Genomic DNA, 27,498 nt, shown 5'->3' with positions numbered 1-27,498 from the left:
TGCGTTTTGGCCAACAGACAGATTCAGAAGAATAACCCCACTCTATATAACATACATAATTCTAACAGATCGTAAGTTATAGAAACTGAAAAGTAAACGTCTATATTGCGCAGACTACAAAATCGAAAAAAAATTGACACTATATAAAATACACGGGAGTTATATGTTCGGTAAAATTTCACGATAACATCTTTTTTTATCAATATCGAATTGAAAAATCAACGTGGAATTGAATCGAATTGAAGGACATCGAGACGATGATCGACTTTCTTGTAAAAAGAATCGAACATCGACTTACTGAGCGATTATTGTCCGACTCTATGGCAGACGATAAACACAATTTAGTCTAACCTAACCTAACTACTTATTAAAGAGCTGCTTCGTTTGGGAGCAGCAAGTGATATCTTAGGAAGATAACGTCAACATCCGATCGCAATGGCGAACGATCGGGAAGTGCTTCGGGAAATCTGGGATGGTAAAATCCCAGTTTGTTTCACTCTGGATTCGGAGGAGACGTGCGAATTGCAAGGACCGGATCCTTTTTATCTAATGGTACCTAGGTTAAGTTACTTCCCACTGTGTACAGAGAAGGTGAGTCATTACAATATACCAGAATGTTGCTATATACTGCCGTTCATACATAATGACACTTAATATTCTTGATTTGAGGTAAGGAAACACTTCATACGGCACATACAGAGTGGCAGTAAACAAGAGCACGAGATGTGGCTGGAATTCAACGGAATTCCATTGAAATGGCACTACCCCATCGGTGTCCTGTTAGACATTTACTTCAATGACATTCAGTTGCCTTGGAACATCGTTGTCCACTTCGACAAATTTCCAGAAAATGTTCTGATGCACTGCCAAAATAAGTGCGTATACGAGCTTTCAAATATAATACATATGAACACACGTGATACAATTAATCATACACAATTTCAGGGAAGTCGTAGAGGCCCATTTTCTCTCCTGCATAAAAGAGGCGGACGTTCTGAAGCACAGGGGGCAAATTGTATCTAGTATGCAGAAGAAAGACCACACGCAGTTGTGGAACGGTATCATGAATGACAAATTCGATCAGTTCTGGTCCGTGAATGGCAGGCTCATGGAGGCTACGACCGAGGAAGGATTCAAATACATACCATTCCGATGTTATACTAGCGAGGATAAATATGTACAGAAACTGGTGAGGCCGATAAACGAAGAAGGCCAAAGAAAAACATTGAAGCATTTGTTAAATGAAGTGTTCCCGGATCAAGAAAATGGTAATGTCCTCTACAAGTCTCGCGTGTGAAAAAAGGATTTGTAATATAATTATTTAGTTAACAATAATAATATATAATAATTTAATTCCGCATACTAATTATACAACATACGCGGAATTAAATTATTTGGTTGCAATAATCAAATCTTTGGTCGACAAATATTCACAAAATTTTCCAATGTACCCTTTCGTTTATTTGTGACGAAATTAAAACTGGCAAATTGTAATTTTGCAGTTACCGTGCGCACTCACGGTATCATACCACCGTTGGAAACGCCGCTTCAATGGATGGCGGAGCATCTAAGTTATCCGGACAATTTTCTGCATCTAATTGTCATCACATCGTAACGCCTAATGAAGATCGGATAATTCCACCACTCAGTGATAATAAATAATATCTCTGCCCTATTGCGTACTTTATTTTTGTTATGTTTTTTTATTGTGATATATATTTATTTCAGGATAGAATGTACTATTACTTTTATCACAAAGTGTATTTTGCGGATTAAAGGGGCGATTGCGACGACCAATTGAGGGATAAGATCGAGTGTGTGAGGGGAATGTATTGTGATATCACGTATTGCGATATTTGTACATTAGGATTCCCGCCAGATTCTAAGTAGATTTTAATCACGTATAAATTGTATGTAAATGACGAGATTCACGGTTGCGAATAATTGTTCGGGATATTTTGAAACATCACTGATATCAATGGACATCAACAATGTCGGAGCGAACAAACAAATTTATTGAGCTAATAATTAATTGGAACGTGTTTTGTTCATTAAATTATCATACAATTTCCTCCCGGCTTTTAATATCTGCGAGGATAAGTGAACATTCTCTCTAATCACCGAATCTACGGGTTTGCGTATAATGACGGGTTGATTTCCGTTACTGCTGTACTCCATCGTCCTGCGGCTGTCCCCGAAACTGAGATAGTTGACTTCCTTCCTTCTACTCTGCAGCTCCTTTAACGCGGAGGTAAAAAGTTATACTTACATTTTATTTTTTTTAATTTATATAGTTCGAATTTCGTTTGTTATCGTTACTTTAAATATCACCATCGCAGTGTCTTGATATCTCCTGTGTATCTCTTCCCTACTTAAAATAATGTTCACCTCTGGAGACTCATAACAGGCGGTCATCTGTGTGTTCTATTGTTATCTTGTTTGTGCATTTAACACGTGTCCTTACGATGTCCTCCCTTCACGTCTCCAACATTCGTATTCCTGCAATTTTTAAAAACAGCGTTGAAACCGACATTTCCTCGCGAATATATAGAGTGATATGGTGCGTATTGTTATGAGCGCAAGTGAATATGTGTGTGAAGTAATATTAAATGTAAGGGGTGAAACGGTGGAAGAAAAAAGATTCCTACTGGGATAGCTAAGAGAATCTACAACTTCAGCAATATATATCTCGTAATCAGATAATATCTCTCAAATCCAACAAGATAATTGAAATTTTTTCCCGTTATAGAAACCACGAGATGGATCAGCGATCATCGATCAATACATCGACGCTCACATGGAACCATATTGAGGCTCGGCTAAATTAATTAAAAATGATTTCCGCCTTGACTACATCGATTTTGTAGTTCAAACCCGCTTTAGCCACTTAAAATCACTTTAGGCGAGACTCAAGTCACAATTGTGAGATTCATTTCACACTTGTTTAGTCAGGACTCAAACCAAGATGGTTTGAGACTTGATTAAACTAATTTAAAATAGTTTGAATCTCGGCCAATTTCACGATCGAAACATCTTTCAGAAAACTTTTTAGTTGAAACTCAAATTATTTTACAATTGTTCAGCCGGGATTCGAAGCTAAATAGTTGGAGTCTTGAGTTAAACGAATTTTGAACCGATTTTGCGGTTCGAAACTCTTAAAATCGCTTGAACCAAGGCTCAAACTATCTTATACACATTTAGTTGAGACTCAAACCAGAATGGCTCTGGCAAAAACGGAGGAAACTCAGGGAAACGTGCTTGGAAAATCCGTGTCACACGGATTTATTTAGGAAAAACTTTCCAGCAAGTTGAAGTAAAAAGAAAAAAAAACTGGAAAATCTGGAGGAAACCATTGAACATTTCTTCGGTGCAAGTCAGTCATATATGAAAGCGAATAACAAGTCCGTCGGATCAGGGCTGAGGGAAGGTCTCTGATACATCGCTCGCCGTCTCGTCGGGCTTTATCTTTGATCTATAATCGAAGGGGGAGAGAACGTGCGGTGATATGTAGGACGTAGAAACCGCGGCCGTGGGCTATTGTGTTTAATGAAAATTCATGAGCGACAATAGTATCTGGCAAAATAGCGCGTTATTTGCCAGACGTGTGCCGCTATCCGTTACACCGTGTATCAGGATAACGTGCCGATTTCACGTTTTGCAGCACACTTCTCGCCGGGTCTTACCTTGCGGCCGAGACGAGCGGGAAGTCGGCGCAACGGAAGAATCATCGCCGAAACCTCGGACTCTCGTCCGTCTACTGATCCGCGTCCCGCAAACAGAGGAACGGTCGCATCGGCACGTTGGAGCGACGCCAAAATCCTTTTCGTACGCTCTCGTATTTCCGGCCCGGCGCTAATCGATCCAGGGTGCTCTCCGAGCGCGGCTGAGCGGCCAGCGAACCGTTCGATTCGCGATTATTTCTTATCACCGATTGCCGTGTATCACTGACGCTTGCAACGCGTTTCTTTTCGAAACGCGCATGATGTCATCTCCATCTTCGGGCTCGGACTCAGTCTCTCCGTTGGCTCGAGCATCGAGATTGAGGCTGTCAAAGTGAGAGGGACCCCGAAACACAAAAAGATACGAAAAATTATAATTACAGTAGATATGAATGCAGAATTGTACGAAAACTTTGATTTAGGTTGTATTGTAGATTCCTAGGGAACAATTTTTATATGCAATTAAATGTTATTTAAAAGACCATAAAAATTTTATATATGAATAAAGCGATAGCAAGATTATTTAATAATAAAGTGAGATGCTAAAATGTGAGATAATTTATTAAAGTTAATATTTCACACGCATACATACACACACATATACACGCATTAATATTGATATTTTATGAATTAATATCTGCTATAATTATTATTCGTCGTGTCTTTTTAATTATCCGGAATCGACCTGCGACGGGGGTTTCCTTCTCGATAATATCGTGCGGCCGGAATGTTGCATTCCGTCGAAGCCAACGACTTTTTTTCATTCTTTAGCATCACGCTACTGCACCCTTCCTAATAACGTCGCACCAGCCGGTGACATTTATTGCTGTTGATTGACGCGTTGCAACAGTCATGCTTCGATTCAAGGTCTGCTTTGCGCGCATGCGGTGGCCTTAATAAAAAACGGCTGGTGTTGTCATTATCGCCGGTTTAACAGAGTGAGAGCAAGAGAGAGAGAGAGAGATAGAGAGAAAGAGAGACTTCGGCAAATCCGTCACTCGAAGGATCCACATTCCTTGCCGACTTCCCGCTTTAAATTAATGGGCTTCGTCGCTCATAAATAACACACGAGGCGACACGCGCGTTTTCCGCACGCAATTCCCAACTGATACAATTTAGCTCAAGAGTCCGCAGAATGTAAAAAATGTGCGCGAGAGAATTCTGACGAACCCCCGGAAAAACTCAAAAACTCAGTCCTCTGCTGGAGATGCGCCGTCGGTTAATCAGGGAATCGACTATCCCACCGTTGGTAAAGCAGCGAACTGCTTCGCGGCGCCCATGTCGCAATGGGACACTTGACGCTGGCGGCGCGGTCAGTTCACCCGTGCATTTTATTTATTTCGCATGAGAGGGAAAGAGAGAGAGGAAGGAAGGGGAACGCGTGCGGATGGAAAATGAAATTGAATTTCATCTGCCGCGCGCTTAACTGCACGATAACGATTGCTCAATCTGCTCAGGTGCATTGGCACCGAGTCGCTCTCATGTTGCAACATGAACACGAACGTGCACCAGTTGAACGATACCTTTTCCCGTCCGAGCGACAAATCGAAATGTCGAATTAGTAGCGAGGAAATTTCTTCCCCGAGCGATTTTAATTTCACTTAACAATAGGAATTCGCAATCATCGATTCGACCGATGGAGGACAAAGAGTCCGACGTGTGTCTGAAAGACATCTCAAAGACGCTCTTTCGATTTTTTTATTATCTAAAAAATGTCTTTACGATGTTTCAGGGTGTCTTAATGTCATCTGGAAGGGGATTTCGTCGACGGGAGGGTATTTTTCGGCCCCCGAGGGAACGTGCGTTCTTTTCATTTTTATCAATGCGATCGTCGAAAAGAACGCTTTTAACGCGCACGCGTCACGAATGCACGGCCGGCAATTACCAAGTAAAAGTAAAATTAATATTTCGCCAGTGATTTGCAACGCAACTACCAGCTGTTCGCCGCCGATTCCTCACCACCACCACGACCATTAGCTCTAACGCGTTAGCGAGATAATCGCGCGTTGGTGCGCGTGAAAATGCGTGATTCACTTAATATTTTCCTTTCCTTTTAATAGCGAGCGTTTTATTCCCTGTTACCGGACTCGCGCGACGATAATCATCGGCGATAAATCATGCATTTGCATAGCAGGAATCGACTATGCGCCGTGCATTCTCCAGATCGTTGCGCGCGCGATCGCGCGAGATCTCAAGTCCCGTATGCGAGATAATCGCGCTCGCGGACAAGTCCGAGCAAAATCGGGGTCGACGTGTCTTTTTGTATTCGTTAAATCCAAAAGAGAGAGGGAGAGAGAGAGAGAGGGGGGTTTTGCGATTAACGATCGCACCGGCTATTACCGAGAAACGCATTCTCTTGGAAAAACGCGGAAAACCGCGAGGAAAAGCCGAGCGCCGGCCGTAGTTGGCATTCGCGCGCGAATGTTCTGCACATTTCTGCTTTAAGCTGGGTGCACATTGAGCGGACGAACGGCGAATCTGGACTTTCGTTGCTACGATTTGAAACACACGTGCGCTTCGAACGAATCCGAACAGAATGTTTCGGGCCGGAGATACTTGCGTGAAATTGCGTTAAAATCATCGCGACGAGTATCAAATTCAGATTTTATCGAGAATATCGGAATACGTTTCTCCCGGAAAGTATTCACCGGACAGAAAAATCGTACTTATTTTACAAAACCAGAAATACACTTACAAGTTGGCAACAGCAACGCTCGATTGAAGAGACTGAAAAACAGGTAATTACATTTACGTGATCCTCGCGCTTCTTTCTCCCGCGTATTACACATTCGCCGTTCGTTCGCTGTACGTTCGCTCGGTTTCAGCCGGCTTTACGCGAATCGCGAATGCGTGCCCAGGAGAGTCAAGCGCGTTCCGTCGGCACGCAGACGCGCCGGTTTCGCCCGCGGGTTGCCAATATCGGGCCGCGATAACGGAAACAATGCATCGACGCATCGCGAGCGATGTGCGTGCGAGCTCCTATGAGCTGGCACGCGCTTATCTCCGTCGCGCCTTTAATCCATCTGGAAGAGGCTCGAGCGTGATATCGCCGACGGGGGGAACGAGCGCTACCAACAGACGCGAGGCTCGCGCGAAATTGCGTAAATCGCTAATTGCGCGAGCGAGGAGCGCGATCTTGTGCCGGTATTTCGCTCGAGGACCGATTTCCTCCGGCTCCCCGGTCTGTCGGAGATGCGGCAACCGTCTCTCTCCGCGCGAAGAGGAAGGCCTCTCGACTCGAAATTTATCGGATCGAGGAGATGGGAAGATTACGATCCACTTCGCCGGTGAATACGAGCGCGATCCGAGATCTTCAACGGCAATAATTGTGCACTCGTCGAGTCTAATCGCACGGAGCATTGTTGAAGCGCGCGCAGCGAGCGCGGAGGATTTATGGGGCACGATGAATTTCATCGAGGAGTGCGCGATATATTGCGAAACGCGGCCGTTTATCGACGTTACGATAAGAGCGCGGGTGGTCGACGATAGTGAGAATTCAGTTTTCGACTGAAATCGATATAGAATATTCGTTCTCGGTCCCGGCCCGGAACTGAAAAAGCCCGGTTTCGATCGGTCACTGGTAGGTCGGTTGTATATTTCGCGATCCGAGCGGAAATGGATCGACCGGAGAATGGGACAGGTTTTCTCTCTTTCTCTTTCTCCGTGCGCCATCACCACGTAACCGCTGAAATGCTCGCTCGGCCGGAAGATAAGCGGGGCGCTTACACGGTTTGCGGAATCGCGTGAGAAAGAGAAAGAGGGGGAAAGAAAGACGGTCCGTGAATCATAACGCGGCGAAAGAAGCAGCTATTGCGTCAAACGCGGCAATACAGACGTTTGTTCCGCGCACAGTCGTAAGGAATCGTCGGTTTCGGGTAAAAAATACGCTTCGAATCGGATCGATGGAACGTCGCGCGTTCGGCCGCGATCGATAACGCCGCACGGGGCTTTAACTGACCGACGAACATTGCGAGATTGTCGCGAAGCGAGTCCACTTTTACCCGCCTCTCCTTTCTTTTATCGTTGATCCATCACTCGCGCGTTCAGCCGCGAATCGTGATCTACGAACGAGCGGCTCGTCCTCGCGAAGAAGTGCGGGGCGAACGAACGCGTTCGACCTTCCGCCGGAAATTATGTATTGACCGTCTCTCTCGAATTAATGCTCAAATTATCATGGTAATAATATTGTTTCAGCTCACGTCTGCGACGGACAGCGTTCTGCACAAACTTCACCGGCGGAAATTAATGGCGGACTGTGTGAGTGTGAGCGCGCGCGCGCGCGCACGGTAGGGAATATTTTATATTTGTGTGAAAATCTTCGTGCTAAATTCCAAACATGCCCGTGAGTTAACACATCGTGCTACGTATCGTCTCGATATATTTTATGTTGACTCGATATTCAATATGTGTGTGAAAATATAACATTTTCACGTGTTAAAATAACGCATTTCGCATTTTAATATCGATTAAACATATCACGGGTACGATTTCGTGTTGATTATTGCGATACTTCTTGACACATTCGGTTTGCGTGAAATTAACAGAGAAATTTGTGCGAACCGTTGTTTGGAATATGCAAAATGCGTTGAATATACAACATAGAACCTTTTTCACTGTTGCACGCGCACCTTGAAGGAAAAATCCGACGGGCGTGGGGAGGGAAATGAGAGAACGCTTCTGCTTAGTTTTGTTTCGTTTTTCGTTTGTTTTTCTTTTCATAATTTTTATTTAACAACCGCTTATATTTCTTTTCTCAAATATAATACAATACTTAACTCTGGATCACACGCGCGCAAAGGGACGAGATGGACGGGGGAGGGGGGAGAGGGGGAGATGCGGGGTACGCGGAGGGCACCCCCGCGTGGATGAGTTTAAATTAAATAGGAAGAGAGTAATCCAGTGTTAATTACAATCATTTCTGCGTCTGCGGACGTAACTAAAAAGGAGAATCCCGCATCTCGATGCCTTTCTCTCGCGCGCTCCTCTCGCGGCACGAAGATCCGTGCACATTTTCGCTTCTCTCCGACACTTTCCTATGCGCACGCACGTTCGTCACACGTGCGCACATACACACACACACACACACACGGAGAGAAAGAGAGAGAGAGAGCATTCCCTCTCTTTCTCTCTTTTTCTCTCATTCTCCCGTTCGCTTCCTCCCGATGAATCACAATAACGGATATGGTCGTTTCGGGCGAAACTCATCAATGAGAAAAAGGCTCGCACGAGCGGACGAGTATGTAAACGAATGAACGAACGACGCGATAAAACGACGAATACGAACTGATAACGTCGCTCTCGTTGACTACCCCTCGTGTCTCTGACAGGTGGCGGATTGTCCGCGACGCGGAAATACTTTTAGAAAATTATCCGACCGCCGTCTTTCAACTATCGCGCTATCCGAGCTGCCGGAGGTGCTGTTGCTGCCGCGCGTCCCTCGTGTTTCTCTTTTCCTTCTCGACGTTTACCGACGCGCGTGTCAACAAAGACGCGCGAGATAACGCAATAAAAACGACCCGACGAATGAGACGGGAGGGAGGAGGGGGAGATTCGACGGTTTTTGCTAAGCGCACGATCGGGAAGGCGTACGAACGACTACGGCCGACGGAGGCTCGTGCAAAACTCGACGAGCTCCTCCGCAGGATCGGGAGGATCCTTACATGTCGCTGTCAGCGGACACACGATTACATAATAAATAAGGAATAGTTCGAATACTGATATCATACGCTTGCGCGGGAGGAGGGCCACTGTGGCTTGCCGTTTTGTTTTTCTTCCTCTCTTTCTCTTGCTTCTTTAATCTTTTTACACATCTTTTCGTTTAATTTTGCCGGGAGAACCTCACGACTCCCCGGTCAAAGTGCGGCAGACGTTGCGACGGGCGCATTTTGGTCCTGCTTTTTTCGACTCCTCCTCGAGCGGGAAACTCCGTAAGGCACGAGCGACTCGAAGGCACCGGGGCGTGATATTAGAGAGGCGCGTTCGTCGTGTAAGATAATCGTATCAAAATATAACTTTTGACGTATGTATATGTATATATATATATATAGATATTTATATATATAGATATATATATATATATATATATTTCTCTCTCTATATGTGCTCTGATCTCTGTTTAATTTCATAGTTTCTTTTCCCCTTTTGCGAACATATATCTATGTACACGTATAAATTTCTCTCTCTCTCTCTCTTTCTCTCTCTTTGTACACGGTTACGCTTATGAATATATTTACTTGTCTGTTACGCGGACTATAAAACGCGGGGGTTCGCCCACGAGACTCCTCCACTTCGCTTAGAAAATATTATCTATATATATATACGCCTTATGCCTCGTTAATAGACTCTTGTGGGCTGTGGTACATACGACGGGACGCACGCACGCACACGCACATACATACGACGGACGACCGCACGCACTTGTACAGATAGAACGCATTAACACACACACACACACGCAGTATCTCTAAGGCACTCTGGCTGATTTTTCGCACTATCGAGCACGCTCCTTTCGTCAGTCATTCGACGCTTTATTATGTAAAACGTTATGGCATTATGTCATTCATTATGGCTTACGATTACGCTAAGTTTTATTGTACACTGTCTCGCCCTGACCATTACAACAATCGCAAGGTACAGTCCTATTTTCCTTGTCGAGCTCGCCTCTTCCTCTTCCCATCAGAGGATCACTCTTGATCTGTTGAATCTTGCCGTATTAATTTTATTCATATTCTCGTCTCTATATTATGCGTTAAGAAAACAAGTGATCTCTTTTAACGTTCTTATACAGAAAAGAATAACCTTAAATCAATAATAGATATTCCTCACATATAACTAACATTAATAATATCTTTCATTTTGAATGAAGTGCAAGTAATACCTGCATCGATAGAAACTCAATCAAATAAGAACGGAAAGAATTCTTTAAGACGATTATAACATTCTCGCTTATATATGAGAATATCTCTTCCTGATCTAAGAGTAATTTTTTTCTGCATGCTTGGATTTGTAAACATCGATTCCATGAGCTTCGGAAATTTACGTGTGTTATATACGGTTTTCGAGACACTTGGAGGGATTTTCAGAGGGAAAACCGCGCCGAAATCATTCCCCCCCGGTGCGAAGGTAGACGCGAGAGGGAAGGACATTTCTTTCGATCGCGTAACGACCCACGTCGCCGTGGGAGTAATTACCACGTGTAACTATTGCGTCGGGGATTTATCACTCGTGAGACGATAAATTAGAGCTCGGTACGGAGCGATTGCGGAGCGGGCAATCGCGTTGGATAATACGCGCCACGAATGAGCTCGATTAAGCGTGAATATTGAAACATTAACGTAACTGCCCTGTCTGCGGCGGTGATTTACAGAATTGCCCTTCTTGGCTGTCGCTTGGCAACCGCTCTCGATTGTTTAGGAATCTGGCCCGGGATATCAATCCACACTGGCGATAATTATAATTTGCGCGATCTCGAAGTGTCGTCACGCGGTCGAGGGGATCAATCACGTATTCACGAATTTCAGTTAATCTGATACCTAATATTGTCCACGTGCAATTTCGCTTGATCTGACTCTCGAGTTGGTTTCGTGTCTGTCGTGTATTTTACAGATTTGTTTCTAAAATGTTTCGTGAACATTCCAGTTTACTTCTCACTACCAGAAGTGTTGCTCCTTCGTCGGAGACGATTAGTCGGAGGAGGCAGGAGCAGGAATTTATTTTAACGAAATGGAATAGAATGTGCTTCTAGATAATCGCGGACACCGAGGATATCTAAGTCGCGATTGTACTCTGAAGATCGAGAACGGAAGTGGGAGAGGAAGAACGAATCGGATCTTTCTACACACGAAGAAATCGGACACTGGTCCCGGTGGAACGAGCTGAAAGATCCTCTCGACTTGCGCACTGAGATAAAAATATATGGTATTTGTATAACTGTAATCATCATAATAAGAAAATAATAGCCAGTAAAACTGTTCTTTCTAATAAGTGTTACTGTAGTGTTAGTAATAATAAACCTTACATGAGTGTGGTTATTGTTCTTTTTCTAGTTGAAGCCATGAGAAAGATATAAACGCGGGGAAAAAAATGCCACTTTTTAAATATTTACTCGAACCGGATAAACTGGTTATTCCAATACTTCTTGACAAATATTTACTAGAAGTAGAAACATAATTCATTTACATACTATATTTCCTTCGTTTAAGTGGCCATTCACTTGCATATGTTAAAATAATTTAAATACAAATATTAAATATTTAGAATAATAAGAATATTCAAAATATCAGAATTTAACTTTAAACAATATTTTATCGGACAAAAAATCTAAAAATCTAAAACCACTAGTTTCTTTCAATGGAAAAAAAAGTTACATAATTCTAATAAATTCGAATAAATACTCTCTTAAATATAAAACCATTTTACACTTACATTCAGTAATTCATCTACAAATTACGGTATTACTGCGTTCAGGTGAATATTTACTACGAGCTATTAAAGTACACTTAAATTGATAAAAATTCTACTTGACTTAACATATTGAAAAATAGGCGATTATTTGCTTGATTCTACCACTTTTTTCCGTATATTTGAGGCCGATAATAATAATAATTTTCCTCAGTGCGAAAGCCCGATGGCCCTATTGAATTTGTACCGACGGAAGATACCATTTCACCTCTCTCACGCGCGGATTTAGCGGCTGCGAGAATTAGTAGAGCGCGAATAATCGCGAGCGATTATGCGCCTAATTCCGGAGCGGTTCGTTTGTTTAGTTGCACGCGCGTGCGGCCGAGAGGCTGAAGTCCCAGGCACACACACGGGAGTAACAACGACGGGGTTTTATCGCGTGAGCCGATGTTTGTCTCAAATATATACGAATGCACCGACGCGCGTGTTCCCAATGCGCGAAAATCGGCGCCATCCGCCGGCGAGCAGCGCGCCGCGCCACTCGACGCATTCTCGCGATTCTCGGGGAGATAAGCGAGGAGTTCTTTCGCGTTCGACCTTGCTGGCGTATTATCAGAGGGAAACCTTTGTGAATCATTGTCGGTTAGATGCTAAAGCAGCTCGCGCATTAGATTGCGAGAGATATCGCGCTCTCAGCCCGGAAAAAATACAGACATGCGCGCGCGCGCGATGCCGACAAGTGGATAATCATAGTACGGCGCGCTTCTTTTCAAACTTCCACGTATCGATCGATCAAATTCCTCGCAAATATTGAAACAGCCGTGTCACGGCTGAAAGGCGTCTCGCGTCGGCGGGTGGATAAATCGCAACGAAGATTGCAATTTTATAGATTTCAACTTGGAGATAAGAGTCCCTTTTTTTCTTCCAGATCGCGATTTTAAGAGCTACGCGCTTACGTAACGCGCGTCGTTTGTGTAACACGTTTTTTTTTCTTTTTCCCATACAACAACACGGTCGGCCGACTTTTACTGTCCGAGACATTTTCATCAGGCGAGACGCTGCTTGTAGAGCATACAGCGCATCTCGAAAATCACTTCTGTTTCGCGTGTGTATATTTTAGTGACCTTCTATCCTAAGGCTCGTTGTTATCTCGGGTCCCATCGCTGGGAAGCAGGCGTTAAAGCTCGTCGTTGATAAAAAAAAGACAATACCGGCGTAACACGTATCGCTTTTCACGAAGACACTTGCTAAACCCGCGATGTTTGCGAATGGCCTGCACGAGAAGTTACTACCTGCTCAGAGAAGACGGTCATGTGATCTTCCACTTGTAAAGTCTTCCGAGGCTCATAAACAACCCCTAGTTTCCAGCCGATTGTCTTTTTATTCCCTCGTAACGGAGGAAGAAAAGAGACGGTGCGCCCGACAAGGACATATCGTTGTTGATTGTCCAAGCGCAAATGTTCCGGACACTGCGGACGACGGGAGTGCTCGAGCCGTGCTCGTTATTGCAACGGAAACTATTTCTTATGTACACAACATTTTCGACGACTTGGCTCGCGATACGAATGGGCCGCGCGAACGTTTTGACTCTCTCTCTCTCTCTTCCTCTCTCTCATTCACGTCTGAATCGTCATCGTAACCCCGATTCTGTTGTCAGAAGCGCGACGACAAATCTTAAACGGGAACTCACACAATTCCAACGTGGGATCTGATAAAGGACACGAAAAACACGACCAATTTTTGTCGAGAGGGGAGAGTTTGTGTTTTGTCGTCTCTCTTTCTCTCTAGAGGGAAAGAGAGAGAGAGAGAGAGAGAAGAAACTGCTTCCCACGCGTGTCGTGCGATTTGCCGTCGCGCCTCTCTTCCTAAACTATACATATGTACAATGTTGTAATGTTTATTCGCAGCATGCTTAATATTATGTCACATATTATACAATATATATATATGTCGCTGGTACAAAACCAAGATCCGGCACAGCACGACTCACGTCGCGTGTGCGCTCTAACATGTATATAACAATATAAGGCACATGGATTTTGTTTGTTAACATAGCCATATGTGTCTTTTCTTTTCAATTCATACTCCTCGCTTCATCCGACCGTCGATAATCGGCGAACTAAATGATAGTTTGTGTCTAACGCTCGGCGTGCGAACGCGACGACGACGCTCCGTTCGCTCTCGAGTGTCCCATCGACGGACGAATGATTAATCGCGCAGCGCATCGCCGTCAGTCTTTCTCGTTATTTGGCAAATTAATACACCGAGAGCGAGGTGAGCACGGCGAGCGAACTCGTATAGCGCTCCTGTCTCTATCAAATCTACGCTCTTCCGTGAAACATCTCTCCCCGTACGTGATTTACGAAATGAACGCGCGCGGCAAACGCGTGCGCACGCCATGCATCGAGAACGCACCTGTGTCTCGTTTTACACCTACGAAATAAAGGCACACGAAGTGGTCTCCGGCGGAAGTGCTTGCGACTTGTATCGCCTCGAGTTTCCAGATTTTCTCTCTCGTACCGCGCTCTCGTTCTCTCTCTCTCTCTCTCTCTTTCACTTTTTTTCTCTCAGTCGGGCGGTCTTACAAAAATAGCCTGTTTCGCCTCAAATGCGAGAACATTGGGGATCAATTGGATCTTTCTGTGTGATATCATGATATTTACATTAAATGCATGGTAGAAAGTTCCAAATTCTGATAACGATCCGGCAACTTTTCGACCTGTACATAATTTAAAATCGAACGATTCTCCACCGGATGTATGCATCTTTTTCTATATTTATAAACGACGTTGTGAGAAGGTGATAAGAGAAAGAGAGTGTGTGTGTGTGTGTTAGAGAGAGAGAGAGAGAGAGGTTGAGAGAGAAAACAGAAAAAAGACAACTGTCGAAAGATGAAAGTCTTTCCTTCAATTATCCGCCCAACTGGGTACCCAACCTAATGTAAATTAGCGGTAAAATTGTCTTTATTACATAATTTTTATTTATATGTGATTTCTGTATTATTATATGTTTAATTTCGACAGAGCTATGTGTGTCTTCTCGATCTTTTTCCTTTGTTTTACTCAAAATAACAGGTTTAACTGATCGTCGATTGCTGTAATGAGTCATCATTTACGTTCTGTGATCGACACACGCGAACGTGATGATGTGTAAAATTATGTAATTTATGTGCTACCCGTGCGTTTTCTCGGGAATGCGCACAGGTAGCATGTAATTGATAACTTTACCGTTAATTTTGCCATTAGGTTTTCCCTGAACAATTTCCCATCCCAACCAGTCAGGCGGATCTTGAAGGTAAGATCGAAGGGAACAAGGATAGTGTGTCGTAATACTAAGTAGTTTGCGTGTGACGCAATGTGTGCGCACATGGAAGAAATTGTTTGAGCAATTAAACGATCGCCGCACAGAGATCAACTGCGAATTCGCGGCCGATGACGAATGCGATCGCGTGGTCAGAACGCGGAAAATTGTGAGTGGCGTGTCGCGTTACTAAGAAGTTGTGCAATTAACGCCCGCCGGTGTTTGTTTCCGACGTAGCTTTCCGCAGAACGTCGGGAAAAGGTGCCCTGAAACCATTTTTCATTTTCTTCTTCTGTTTTTTTTTTTTTACTTGACGTTTTTGTCCGACGCAACGTATCCGTACGACTAGCGAGGACACATGTGAAATATAAAACATCGATATGAGAAACCGGAACGCAAATGACGGTTTGTGCAAACACAAACGTGCCAGAGAGATTCGTCCGAAATATCCCGCGTGGGCGCGAGACGAGAAGTCTAAACTCTTTTTTCGATGCCTTCTAATAAGCGAAATAATGTCCGCCCAATGGGAATGCTTAATGCCCGCTTCTAATATTACGTATTATGCCGCAAGAACAGATCAGAACGATTCCGATAACTTTAGCATCGCGCGATCTAATGACAGTTTCGAATTCCATTCTCTGCTCGTTTTACACGATCTAATGATAGTCTTGAATTTATTTTTTTTTCGTAATTTTATACGACCTGATACCACAGTTTCCAATTTTTGCGATAATCTGTCGAATGATTTTTATAATTTTTTTGGTTTTTATTTTTTTTTTCTTTCGATAAAAATCTAAACCGAGTAGGCTAAACTAGAGAAACTAAACTATGCTAAAGCTCGACGGTGTAACTAAACTAAAACAAGACAAGATAGATAAAGCTAAAGTTAAAGAGAAAAACTAATTAAAAATCCTAAACTACCCTAATTAATAAAAATCGAAATTGAACTAGAAACGATGTAGTATACCGTAGTAATACTGTGTTTTCGTCGAATCATAAAAAAAATCCATCGCTTGGAAGAATCCGCGTAGCGCAACGCTTCGCCAAATGACACGCAGCGGGGGCCGCAGTCGCGATAAGATCATCCAGAGAGAATGCTTTTGATTTACTCGTGGTACTTCAAACAATGAACGATAATGTGCAGGAAGGCCCGGAGAAAAATACATACGATAATGCCGGAAACGATTCTCGTGTGTCACGGAAACCAAAGTTTTCGGAATCTCTTCGACAATTTCGCGCATTGAATACACGAGAGAACGTTGCTGCTCAGACGATTCTATCTTCCCTGAAATTTTCTTCCTTCGGAATACGTCGCAACGGACAACCACGCTGACATAATTGTATAATTATAGCGAACGCATTCGACCTCTAAACGGCCTAGCCGATAACCAGCGGGCTCTAATCTCGACGATAAGGCCGCGGGAAAAGAATCTGCCGGGGTATCTGCACGATTTTTGCGGAGAAAGAGAAGACGGGGGGCGCGGGGGGGGGAAAGAGGAGCGAGAAAGTCTAGCGGAATTGGAAGACGCCAGCCGAGGACGCGAGCATGTACGATCTCCTTCCACGCCTCGACTCGTCCAATGGCCGATTAAGACTTTATCGCGATGTATAACGCGCGACACCGGCCGATCCGCGGAAACGATAAGCGCTTACGTGGTTCGCTACGTGTCGCGGATCACGTACGGATCGATCCTTCGCCGGCAGATTCTCTCATCCCGCTGGATTTTTGGTGTCCTTAAAATAATTAACTACAGAGCGATTCGATCGCAAACGAGTCCTCCGAGCTTACAATTAAATGAGGGTGCCTCGTGATCACAAAGCCGTTTTGATTGATCGCGAGATGGGGACTCCCCATTGTTTGCGCTTCGTAAGGACGGAGACAGTTGAACAAGCAGCTATTTCTAGTCTCATGATGGGCCGGGTACCTGGTAAAGTTCATACCTCCGTAGCTAATATGATCCAAGTCCGCCTTCGGGTTTGTCAAAGGCCTCAAGGAGGTCGGCAGGTGCACATTCAACTGGAGTCTGCGGTTTTTGTTCGTCTTGTAAATGCGCCGGTAATGAATGATATCGTTGTCGTTGATCCCACTGTCGATACTCCTCTTGTTATTGTTAATAATGTTCTCCCTGGTTTTCGGCGATAGCTCGCGCTGGACGGCGTCGTTGCTCGCAGGCCTGCACACGGGGTTGTCCAGGTACGGCTTGAAAAGAATCCCGTCATCCCTAGCCGACGTCGATGACGAGGGCTGGGACGCATCCGACTCGGAGAGAGTCGATCTGGCTAACGCCGCCTCCATGCGAGAAGCCATTAGCCAGGCCCTTTTCGGTTTTACGAGGCAAAGAGGCCGATCTTGCGAAGGGTCTTTTTGTGACGCCGTGTCGTCCGAGCAAAATCTCTTGGGCGAAGGAGCATTGTTCCAGGAATAAGCCTGTCTCTTCGAGGAAGGTGGCTGTTCCTCGGTAAGGCTGTAGGTCTCCGCGTAATCTTTAGGCGAGTAGCAGTACAGACCACTCGGCGACTCCGTGTAGGATCCTCTTAAAGACAGATCCTGACTAGAGGACGTAGTCGATGTTGTCGTACGTTTGTCCGCGCAGCAAGGCAGAATGCAACGTCCCGCGGGCTCCACTTCGACGGACGGTGCCGTCGTCTCGGCGTTGAAATAAAGCGTACGGATGCATGGGATTCCGTCGACCTCGTAGTAATGGTGATGCGGCGGTGACCGTTCGTACTCCGCCTCGAGACCCGCGCCGGACGACGGCCGACTGCAGTCCGAAGATACGTAGTTGATCGTTCTCAGATCTATGGGCGAATCGACGAAAAGTTCTTGAGCGGGAGCCAGTCGTTGCCGCGAGTCCCCGCGAAGTGCGATCTCGTCCCTGAGATCCGTCTCCTTCAACAGCCACTTCTGCACCTGCCGACGATTTATGTCGAATTTCCTCGCGGTGGCTCGCTGGTTGCCGGCTACGTCGGCGTCCTTGTGAAAGGCGTCGAGCACGTCGAGTTTGAAGCTCAGAGGGAACGATCGCCGGAGCTGCTGTCTGCGGGTGAGATTGCCGGGTGAACTTTGATTACCGGGAGCACCGTCGAGGGAGCCCATCTCGCTGTCCGACGAGTTGCTGCTGGACCTGCCGGGATCGCCAGGACTCGACGCGGAGCAATCGTCCACCTCGACGGGGGCGTTTTCCGAGTCCTCCAGGGTGTCTCTCGACAGGTCGCCGGTCACGTCGATGTACGGGGACGCGTTATTCCCCAGCCTTTCGTCGTACACCTCATCTTCGGGCAGGTCCACCTCTTCCTTAATCACCGTCCCGCAATATTCCTTTTGCTCCCCCCTCTCTTCGGCGTAGCCCGTCGTCTCCTCCGACTCTCTCTCGTGCTGATGCGACGAGTACGGCGTACTGGGAACCAGCAGCATGTGTGCGTGCTCATGCACGTGCGAGGGGCCCGCCGTGGAGTTGAAGTGAGCGGGCAACGAGGAGCCGCTGCTGTTGTTGGCGACTTGATGCGATACCGTGGGCGACTGCGGGGCCCATTGGCCACCGGGCGAGCCGGCCGGCTCGTACGGCCCTGACGTCGCCGTCGAGTCTGGGCTAGCTGGCTCTGTCTTTATCAACGACGCTCCTATCAGACCGTGCAAATGTCTGTTGAACAAATCGACATTTCCGTAAGTCTGCGCGCAATGATTCGGCGAGTGATGACGTTGTTGCTGATGATGCTGAGGATGAGCGATCGCTTCGTTAGCATCCTTCGCGGCACACTGATGTTCCGTAGACGACCAATAGTAGCTCCTGATACTTTCATGCGCCGCAATCTCATTTCTATCACAGCTGTGCACCGACGTCGTCTCCACGTCTATTGTCGGCCCGTCCCCGTAATAATTACGGTCCTGATCCACTTGCGTGTCCACGTAGTGGATCTCTTGCACGATCATCGCGTTCTCCGCCTCCCGATGGTGATGTTTCCGGTCCGACGAGGATGATGATGAGGACGACGGCGGCGAATATTGCGAATAGCCCAACACGCCTTGCAGGAGCATATTTTTGGGAACAGTTCGAAGACGAGTCGGGGGGGACGCGTCACAACGCGGAAGATGCGGAGGAGAAGCAGGAGGTGGGGACCTCTGCTGTGGAGTCAGCTCGTCGCCATGCAGTCTGGCAACGTTAAGGTTCAAGGCCGGCGCCGCTGGGATCGCAGCGGGTCCTGCGGGGCCGCCGCCTTCCGTCACCGTCGCACTCTCCGATTTCGATACACTCGCGGACGAGTCTGTCGTCGAGGCCGGCCTGGCGTTCCCGTTTTCGGCACAATTTTTCAGATTCTCCTCGCACTGCAGCCACTTCTGAATCTGCCGGCGGTGTATCCCGAATTTCCTCGCGGTGGCACGCTGATTGCCGCGACAGTCCACGTCATTCCTGTACGAGTGCAGCACCTTGAGCTTAAAAGACGGCGGAAAAATACGCCTGCTGCCCATGACTCCCACTTTTCGCGCGGTCTGCTGCTGTTGCTGTCGATGCACTGACTGCTGCTGCTTCGGATGCATTACTCGCACTGAACTATCTTTACTGAGCACCTTACTCACACCATAATCGCAGGTCATAGTGTCTCCGTTTAGCACATTACACATTTAACTCGCTCGACGACGACGAGCGTCGGATCGGCCGCAAGAACGACGAGTCCGTGTACAACAGTGACGACGACTGAGACGACTACGAGCACTGTGAGCTTCGAAACCGGCACTGAGAACGACGCACGAGTATACCTTGACGCGTAACATTGCACGAAGTGGCTTGGCCGTGCGCGGCGCCGGAGTTCCTTTTAGGTCTTGGTAGATGCCGCAACTAATTTCCATCCCCACCACCGCTCGCCGCGAGAACTGCGACCGCTTCCCACTGGGAACAGTCCACCCCTCTACCGTCGCCGATCGCTTTCTCACTCGCTCGAGCCTCCCTATTCGCACTCTCTCGGCCTCTCTTCCACCGTACCCCCACCCGAGGCCCGCTACTTCGTTTCACGCTCTCTCCGTCCGACGTGTCTCCTTTGTCGTCTCCTCTTTTTCCGTCCAGTGGCCGCCCCCTCAATACCCCGTTGCCTCATTCGTACAGGCACGGACGCGCTAGTCCACTGCCGAAGGCGGCTACCAGTTATTCTTCTTTCTTTGCGTTAGCAACCTAACCTATCCGACTAATCTCTCCCGTCATCCTACCTCGCTCGGCTGCTTGACCGTCCGTAGGCGCCCCACCGTCCCCCTCCACCTTCCCTCTTTCTTCCCTTTCACACCTCAGCGCCGTAAACTCCGCCATTTTCTGCGCTCACTTCCGTTAATGACGCGCGGGAAACGTCACGCCGGCATGACGGCGGCGCTCTCGGCGCCATGTTGTCTGCCGTGGACGTCTGACGCCTGCCTGCGCCGCGGTCGCCTAGCAGCTCGCCGCGGCAGCCAGCATGGAGCCTCGATTTTTGCTCGCCTTTCTCCTCAACAGCCGACGATTGTGCCTCCGCCGTTCAGCTTCCCGATGCACGGAATGTAGTAGCTCGAGCTTTTCTACAATCCGTTACACGCTTATCGTCGTACGCGCGTACGAATTTCACAGGCCGTTATCGATGGAAGTCGCGATCGGTCGCGCGGCTAATTACGACGAGGCTTGTTCGTCGAAAGACTAGACGTATCATTTAGATTAGGTCGCGGACGTTTGTGTCGTAGGAGATACCGCCGGTACGTACATCAAAGGCGTACGACTGGCCGGTTATAACAGGAAATTTTACAGCCGGGCAGCTGGTGGGTGAAGGGATTTTCCAGGAAAAGCGCTCGTGACCGTGTTAGCCTGCAGTCACCGGCAGGCAGGTTCGACTGAAATCGTATCATCGTTCTACCAGGCGGCACGGAATAGTTATCGTTCTCGTCGACTACCAACGAGAAATCTTTGAACTTTGCACCGAGTACTTTCGACGCCACTTTGCATATAATATCTCCTTCTCTTTGTGCATTATTTCAGCACCTCCATCCTTTGACACGCGTGTTCCTTTTCTCGGAACAGGATCTCCCGTCCATCTCGCTCTTCGTCGTCCCTTTTTGCCTCTCGTGCCGCTGGAATCGCTTTTGAATGAGATTTTGAGGTATACGTTAGCCTCTTGCATATGCGCCGCGGAATGAGATCATGTTGTTTTTGTGGCGTGAGCCGACAGTTAATATGTTTAGCTTCACGCGCCGTTGCCATGTCTCTTCTTAGCCGCACGTAGGCCGCAACGAACGCATACGAACGCGCGAGAAGAGAGAGAGAGAGACCCGCGAGGCAATGACGCAAGCCGCCGCACGCTCGCATATACTTCGATGAACGGGCGCGCGAGCAAGATAGACCGATAAAAAGAAACGGACGAGGTCTCGTAAATTTCCACGATTCGCGCCACCGGCAGAAACCAAGGATGCCGACGAGGATTCTCTCTCGCGTGGTTCTCTGAAGAGGCACCCTACTCTATTTCCAAGAATCACGTCGGCTATTCTTGCTCCCGCCGATCACCGCGAAGCCCCTTTTCAACGCGTACAGCAATCACGGAAAGGAGGCACCTGCCACCTCGCCGCAGATCGGCCTTCGGTATAAGGATACAGGCACCAGTCATCGCTCAGACATTCCGTGAACCTACGCCCATGAGACACGGGGGGATCTCTCTCTCTCTTTCAATTTCTCCGCGTGAGCGATCGGCAATGATGACCGACTGCAATATTAATCGCGACCATTGACGTCAATATCTCATTCGAGACGTTTCCCTTCGTTCGACGACGAGTCGAAGGTATCTTCAGCTTCCTCCGTCTCCTTTCCCATCACCGCTCGGTACTTTAACACGAGGAAGTGTCGAGAGTTCCATCGAGAATAATATCGGGCGGCGAGGAAAAGCATCGAGGTAGCGGTAGACCGGCAGTCGCCTAGTGCGGCTGGCACGGCTCGTCGGATTTGTCCTTGGGGCCGAAGGTAGGCGCAGCACGAAGACCGAGGACGTGGCAACGCAGCGCAGGCTCCCCCTCTTTTGTCCGCCGGCCGGTCTTGCCAGACAGGGTGTCGCCAGCTCGGTCGGCCTGGTCGGCCGGGTTACCGCGGGGGACGAGGAAAGAGAACGCACGATGGCGAAGGGGAAGGGGAAACTGTGGGTTCACGTGTACGTATACGCGTCTCCGCACAGTGTGCGATAGAGCGGCACTCTAGGGGGGAAGGGACGCGCCATGGGGGGAAGCGCTCGAACGACTGTGGACAGAGAAGACGACGAGTGCAGGCTCCTACGAGCCCCGGTCGTGGTATGCGTGCGTTATAGGATCGGTCGTGGACCTACATTCACGCAGGCTGGGCATGTTTGAAAACTCGCGTCCTCCTGGAATGTGGCCTGCGGAGGCCCCTTCGGCGACCTCCCGCTTTTCCCCTCCTAGCCCTGCGAGCCTCTCTTCGGTATGGTGGACGTCGCTCGGACGCCTACCTACCTCTCTACCTATCTACCTACACCTCCTCTCTCTCTCTCTCTCTTCCCCTTTGCCTCGCCGTCCTTCTCTCAACGATCCCCGTTCACCCGCCGCGCCGCCACCAGCTTGGCGCTCCAAATAGTCGCGTAACCAGAGACGCGCCTCTGGCCTGGCCTGGTCGCGCCAGACTTCTCGGCGCCCAAATGATGTACGTCGACCATTCTCTTTCTCTCTCTTCCTCCCTCGCGCTCGCTCGCACGGCTGGTTGTGGCCGTCGCTTTCCGCACTCTCCTTCCTTCCACGTACTCATGCACAGGCATGGTCGGCGGAAGAGGCTCTATACAGAGAAACGACGAGGAGCAACGAGGAGAAAAAGATACACGGTCTCTATTTAACGGTCTCTCTCTCTCTCTCTCGCCCTGTCTGTCTCTCGACTTACGACACCTTGCGATCCGGTACGCGGCCCTTAAAGCCGCGGTGAAAGACACGAATTTAGCTGCGAGCATGAGGCAAGAAAGGGCACGAGGGTCGGTGATTCGCGGCAAAAAGTGTATTAGACGGCTTCTCTCGTCTGGCTCGTGCGCGCGAGGGCAGGCATCTTGGCAGAGGCGAGACAAGCGGTCGCCTGCGAAACGCCTCGCGCGCTCGTGGGCGCGAAGGATCGAATCCTCCGATCTCGCGCGCGGAGCTCTCTCGAGTTTTCGCGTCGGCTTGGCGGTCGTTCAAAAATTCCGCATTATTTTGTCACGCACGTTCTCCCGCGCCTGCCGATCGCCGCCCGCCAGAACTTGTTTCGGGCGTTAAGTTTTTATTACTGTTCGCGCGCGCGCGTCGAACTTTACATGTAAACGCACGTTGTTAACTCCTCGTTTCACAATCCTACCAGCTGTCCGTGCTATTCCGCTCCGCTCGGCTATATATATATATATAATGCGGGCCGTAAAGTAGACAAGCTGCGTTTCTAATTTAGCGATTGATATTTGGCACACTGTCCGCAACGGGAGGTGCCCGCGATTTCCGTGTATTGTGCTTCGTATTTATAGCCGGCTTTGTGGATGTGCGTCTCTCTCTCTCGAATCGGCGGCGTATATTCCAGAAAGCCGCGCTCGTATCGCGCTCGATAACGACTTATTGCTCGCGGAAAGAATTCGTGAACTATGACACGTTGCGAACGGACGGGCGATAAGTGCGCCATGGTCATCGGGGAAACGACTGTATATGCGCGCACTTATCTTTCGTCCGGAGTAAAGAGCGCCACTCGTTGAAATCGCGGTCTAGAGTTTATAACCCAGGCTTATTTATTCGCATGCTAACTGGGAGAACGCTACACGTGCACCACACGCGCACACGCTCGCGCGCGTTAACGCGAGCGTACATGCATTATGCGCCGTGTGTGCGTACACATAGCGTCGAGTCTAATCGTACGTAAGCAGGGCCGAATCGATCTCGCGCCTCGGTGTCTGCTGCGTTTCACAAACCCGCTCGGGTAATTCGTATTTACCCCGAGATTATCCGAGACAACAGCTGCCAGCACTTCCAAATTTATCCTTGACTCATCGATAAATCGTATGGAAAAGAGTCAATCCTGATTTTCAAACTCAGACCAGCCTTGGTCAGTTCGAGTCTGACGATGCGAGTTAATCGATGCGAGTGTTAAATTTTACTTCTGGGAGAATATAATGCTCGACAGTGCAAATTCGCAAGCCAAGATCGCCTGGGTCTAATGTGTATTTGCACTGTCAAACATATCATCCGGTCGCAAATCAAATTTGGCACGAATAACTATCGCGTCGGCCCGTATTAATAATTGTTACTTGAAACTTGTCTCAAACAAGCTGTTCAGATTTGAATTCCGAGTTAGACGTAAGTTTTCCCGTTGAATGGTGTTTGCGAGATATGGTCGCGGTTGCAAGAAAGACCCAGCCCGCGAAATTATAATTTTTGAGATTTGTCACTAATAGGTAGTTTATACGTCTCTCTGTAGAACAAAGAGATTCGAGTTTTGTGGGCGTCTGAAATTAATTAAAACGGTTTTTATTTTCTACTAGTTGTGCCATTTCTTACTAATTGTGTCCTTTTCAAAAGGTTAAACTTGACAATAAATATCCTTAAAAAAAAGAAAATGCTCCAGGCTTGACTTCTTGAACGATTGTGAGCAGCCTCGGTGTTATTTATACTTTTTCAATCGTCAAATTTTCATCTTCATTTTTCTCGAAACGTACTTCATATGAAACTGGATCTTTCCTGCATAACTGTGGTCGTATAATGTCAAATATACGTATTATATTCATTCAAAATTCCAACTGATCGATTGAAAACCTCAGATCCGACATTGAATAAAAATCCGGAATATCTCACACGAATTTCGGGTATCAATACAGACCTCGGAGAGCCATCAGATATAAAGATTCGGCTCGGATTTACATAACGAGTGTCACCTGCGGATCGAAACGCGACGAACCAGAACGCAGGTCCACGTCTACATTGGAGATGGCAAGACTGCGCAGTAGGGAGTAACTTCTTGTTCGCAATCTCGCTTTAAGACGTATGCAAACTGACCGACCACAATCTTCTTATATTTAATTAATATAATTATTCTCCTAACGAACAACCGTCGATTTGATTACCATTTAAAACCAAAATTGTGAATAACGGAATTCTTTCAGTGGAACAATGCGTGACACAGGGCGTGAGCGAAATAGATCATTTCTTATTCCCCGCTTACTGTTAGTCAATACCCCACACTCCTTACTTATCGCCGCTTACTTCCAACGTAGACGATCCTTAAAACGTGGTCTACAACGGGCAGTAGGAATGTGTTCATAAGAAGTAAGAGTAAGAAATTAACCAATCATAATCGATTGTTCTCCTTACATTCGAATATGATTGGTCGATTTCTTATTCTTACATTTTACGAACATACTCTTACCGCCCATAGTAGACTACGCTTAAAGGTTCATAAAATCCGCGCTGATGTTCCTCCCTCCCCCCCAAAGACGCGACGTGGGGAAGTAACAGTAGCGCTTGATACTCGATAACTCGCACGCTGAAAGCGGCGGTTAAAAAGATCGACATAACTCGTAAGCGGCGCTTTTTATAGCCCGCGTTATGTTCCCGATAATGATAAAGCGCGATATACGCGCGCTCGTGGTTTTCTCTCGGCCGGACACGATTGGGGCAGGAACGATTCGACGTCCCGATCCGACGGAACGTATGCAATCGAGCGCGACGATAATTTCATCTCACCTCTTGCCAATATCTCGAGCCGTTAAAAATCCGTCCCTGATTATACGCGTCACGTACAGGTATGGGTTAAGCAGCATTCGGCCGCTCGTTTGCCCACGTACGAGAGCAAGCAATGTACCTTTTTCCGTGGGCGGTCGCACGATGGCGCCTACTCGCGCGCACTGTGGGCCCCGCGAGGGGAATCCCCCCGCGAACCTAACCTCGCACGGGCTGCCGAGGCTGCCGCGATTGCGGCTCACGAAAGTCTCGTTTCACCGAGATTCCACCGGCTGTGCGTCACGAGAGATTACGCTCGCGCGGCTGCTTCTGCGTCGTTCGCTTATCGCCCGGTAGCCGTCGCGCCACGGACGGACGGACGGTCGACCGCGGAAGAAATCGTACACAGAGCAGAGAAAGAGAGAGAGAGAGGGAGAGATAGAGGGAAGAAGCGTTATCGCGAAAGAGGACGAGTGTACATCACCGACGATACGGTGCGCACACACGCACGAGAACGGGGAACGGCGCAACGCCTACGGTCGACTTGTACGGGCGAGTGTCTCTCTCTCTCTCTTTCTCTCACTCTCTCGCTCTCACTCACGCATACGCATGAACGCTAACCTTTATCTTATCATTGGCGAAGGCGTATCGAGGTTGGACTGGTCGGGATGGTGTTTGCCTTTGGCACGAAGGCTCGGCGATGGCTCGACGTGTGCGGTGGCCGATGCTCTCTTTTTCACTCTCCTTCCCTCCCCATCTCTCTCTTTCTCTCGCGCTCCCGGGCCGTTCTTCCGCGAGAGAAAGGAGAATTCCACCGGGGGTGTTGGTACCACGTCACCCCGCGCGGCTTTCGACTGCGGCCGACGCCGCGCCGGCGCGCGTAGTGCCGCGTCATGATTCGCTTTATCGGCCGAGCGTATAAAAAATGATACGCTCGATAAAGACGCTGTTTTATCCGCGGTTGGCCTTACCGATATGGGGTATCGGCTCGCGGTCGCGCCACGATCTTCGAACGGGAAGCATGGTGTGTAGGGGAAAAATGTTCTTTTCTTTTCAGACGGAAAAGTGCCCCCGCGGCGTCGCGCGTTATCGAGGAAATGCTTCCTGTATTTTGAGGCGCTATTTTGAGATATTTGAAGACGCATCTCTCTCTCTCTCTCTCTCTCTCTTTCCCACGATGTTTCTGCTCCATCTTCAAGTGTGTCAAGCCCGATATCCGGCTGTGATTACTCACCGCAATAATAAACGCACGTGCAGCGCTAATACACGTTTCTATAGGCAAATCGATTAGTCACGAGTCCGATGCGACGGTGCGTCTGCTCGTTGGCGCTCCACCCAGACCGATGATTTATTTATGCGGGAGGAGCTATAAAATATTAACGGTTACTCGATCGATCGTCCGGATCACCCTTGAAA

The 27,498-nt window shown here is 47.8% G+C and overlaps 3 protein-coding genes and 1 pseudogene across 3 annotated transcripts; 1 reads left to right on the top strand and 3 right to left on the bottom strand.

The window, feature by feature from the left end:
* The first annotated feature begins 373 nt into the window (after positions 1-373).
* LOC106750438 (autophagy protein 5) lies at positions 374-2,071 on the top strand. The gene is made up of 4 exons (XM_014630788.1): positions 374-591; positions 670-875; positions 946-1,268; positions 1,503-2,071. Exons 1-4 carry the CDS (start codon positions 436-438, stop codon positions 1,613-1,615), a joined length of 798 nt encoding a protein of 265 aa, XP_014486274.1. The 5' UTR covers positions 374-435; the 3' UTR covers positions 1,616-2,071.
* On the bottom strand, positions 1,995-26,945 carry LOC106750440. The gene is made up of 3 exons (XM_014630789.1): positions 26,704-26,945; positions 2,320-2,499; positions 1,995-2,238 (listed from the first exon to the last, which is right to left on the bottom strand). Exons 2-3 carry the CDS (start codon positions 2,413-2,415, stop codon positions 2,029-2,031), a joined length of 306 nt encoding a protein of 101 aa, XP_014486275.1. The 5' UTR covers positions 2,416-2,499; positions 26,704-26,945; the 3' UTR covers positions 1,995-2,028.
* On the bottom strand, positions 12,082-22,127 carry LOC106750437. Its single transcript, XM_014630786.1, has one exon. The coding sequence runs from the start codon at positions 20,038-20,040 to the stop codon at positions 17,164-17,166; it is 2,877 nt and encodes a 958-aa protein (XP_014486272.1). The 5' UTR covers positions 20,041-22,127; the 3' UTR covers positions 12,082-17,163.
* Positions 22,147-26,694, bottom strand: LOC106750417 (annotated as a pseudogene).
* Positions 26,946-27,498: the final 553 nt, after the last annotated feature.

This window comes from Dinoponera quadriceps, unplaced genomic scaffold, assembly GCF_001313825.1.
Source record: "Dinoponera quadriceps isolate SergipeBrazil2010 unplaced genomic scaffold, ASM131382v1 scaffold5784, whole genome shotgun sequence".
NCBI lineage: Eukaryota > Metazoa > Arthropoda > Insecta > Hymenoptera > Formicidae > Dinoponera > Dinoponera quadriceps.
This window is presented reverse-complemented; position numbering and strand designations above follow the sequence as displayed.

What these genes read in the sequence shown, in the direction of transcription:
- LOC106750438 (XM_014630788.1), top strand. Translation starts at nt 436, where the DNA reads ATGGCGAACGATCGGGAAGTGCTTCGGGAAATCTGGGATGGTAAAATC. An exon ending in TCCCACTGTGTACAGAGAAG is followed by an intron (nt 592 to 669) that starts GTGAGTCATTAC and finishes TCTTGATTTGAG; the next exon opens with GTAAGGAAACACTTCATACG. An exon ending in CTGATGCACTGCCAAAATAA is followed by an intron (nt 876 to 945) that starts GTGCGTATACGA and finishes ACACAATTTCAG; the next exon opens with GGAAGTCGTAGAGGCCCATT.
- LOC106750440 (XM_014630789.1), bottom strand. Translation starts at nt 2,415, where the DNA reads ATGACCGCCTGTTATGAGTCTCCAGAGGTGAACATTATTTTAAGTAGG. An exon ending in CTGCGATGGTGATATTTAAA is followed by an intron (nt 2,239 to 2,319) that starts GTAACGATAACA and finishes TCCGCGTTAAAG; the next exon opens with GAGCTGCAGAGTAGAAGGAA.
- LOC106750437 (XM_014630786.1), bottom strand. Translation starts at nt 20,040, where the DNA reads ATGTGTAATGTGCTAAACGGAGACACTATGACCTGCGATTATGGTGTG.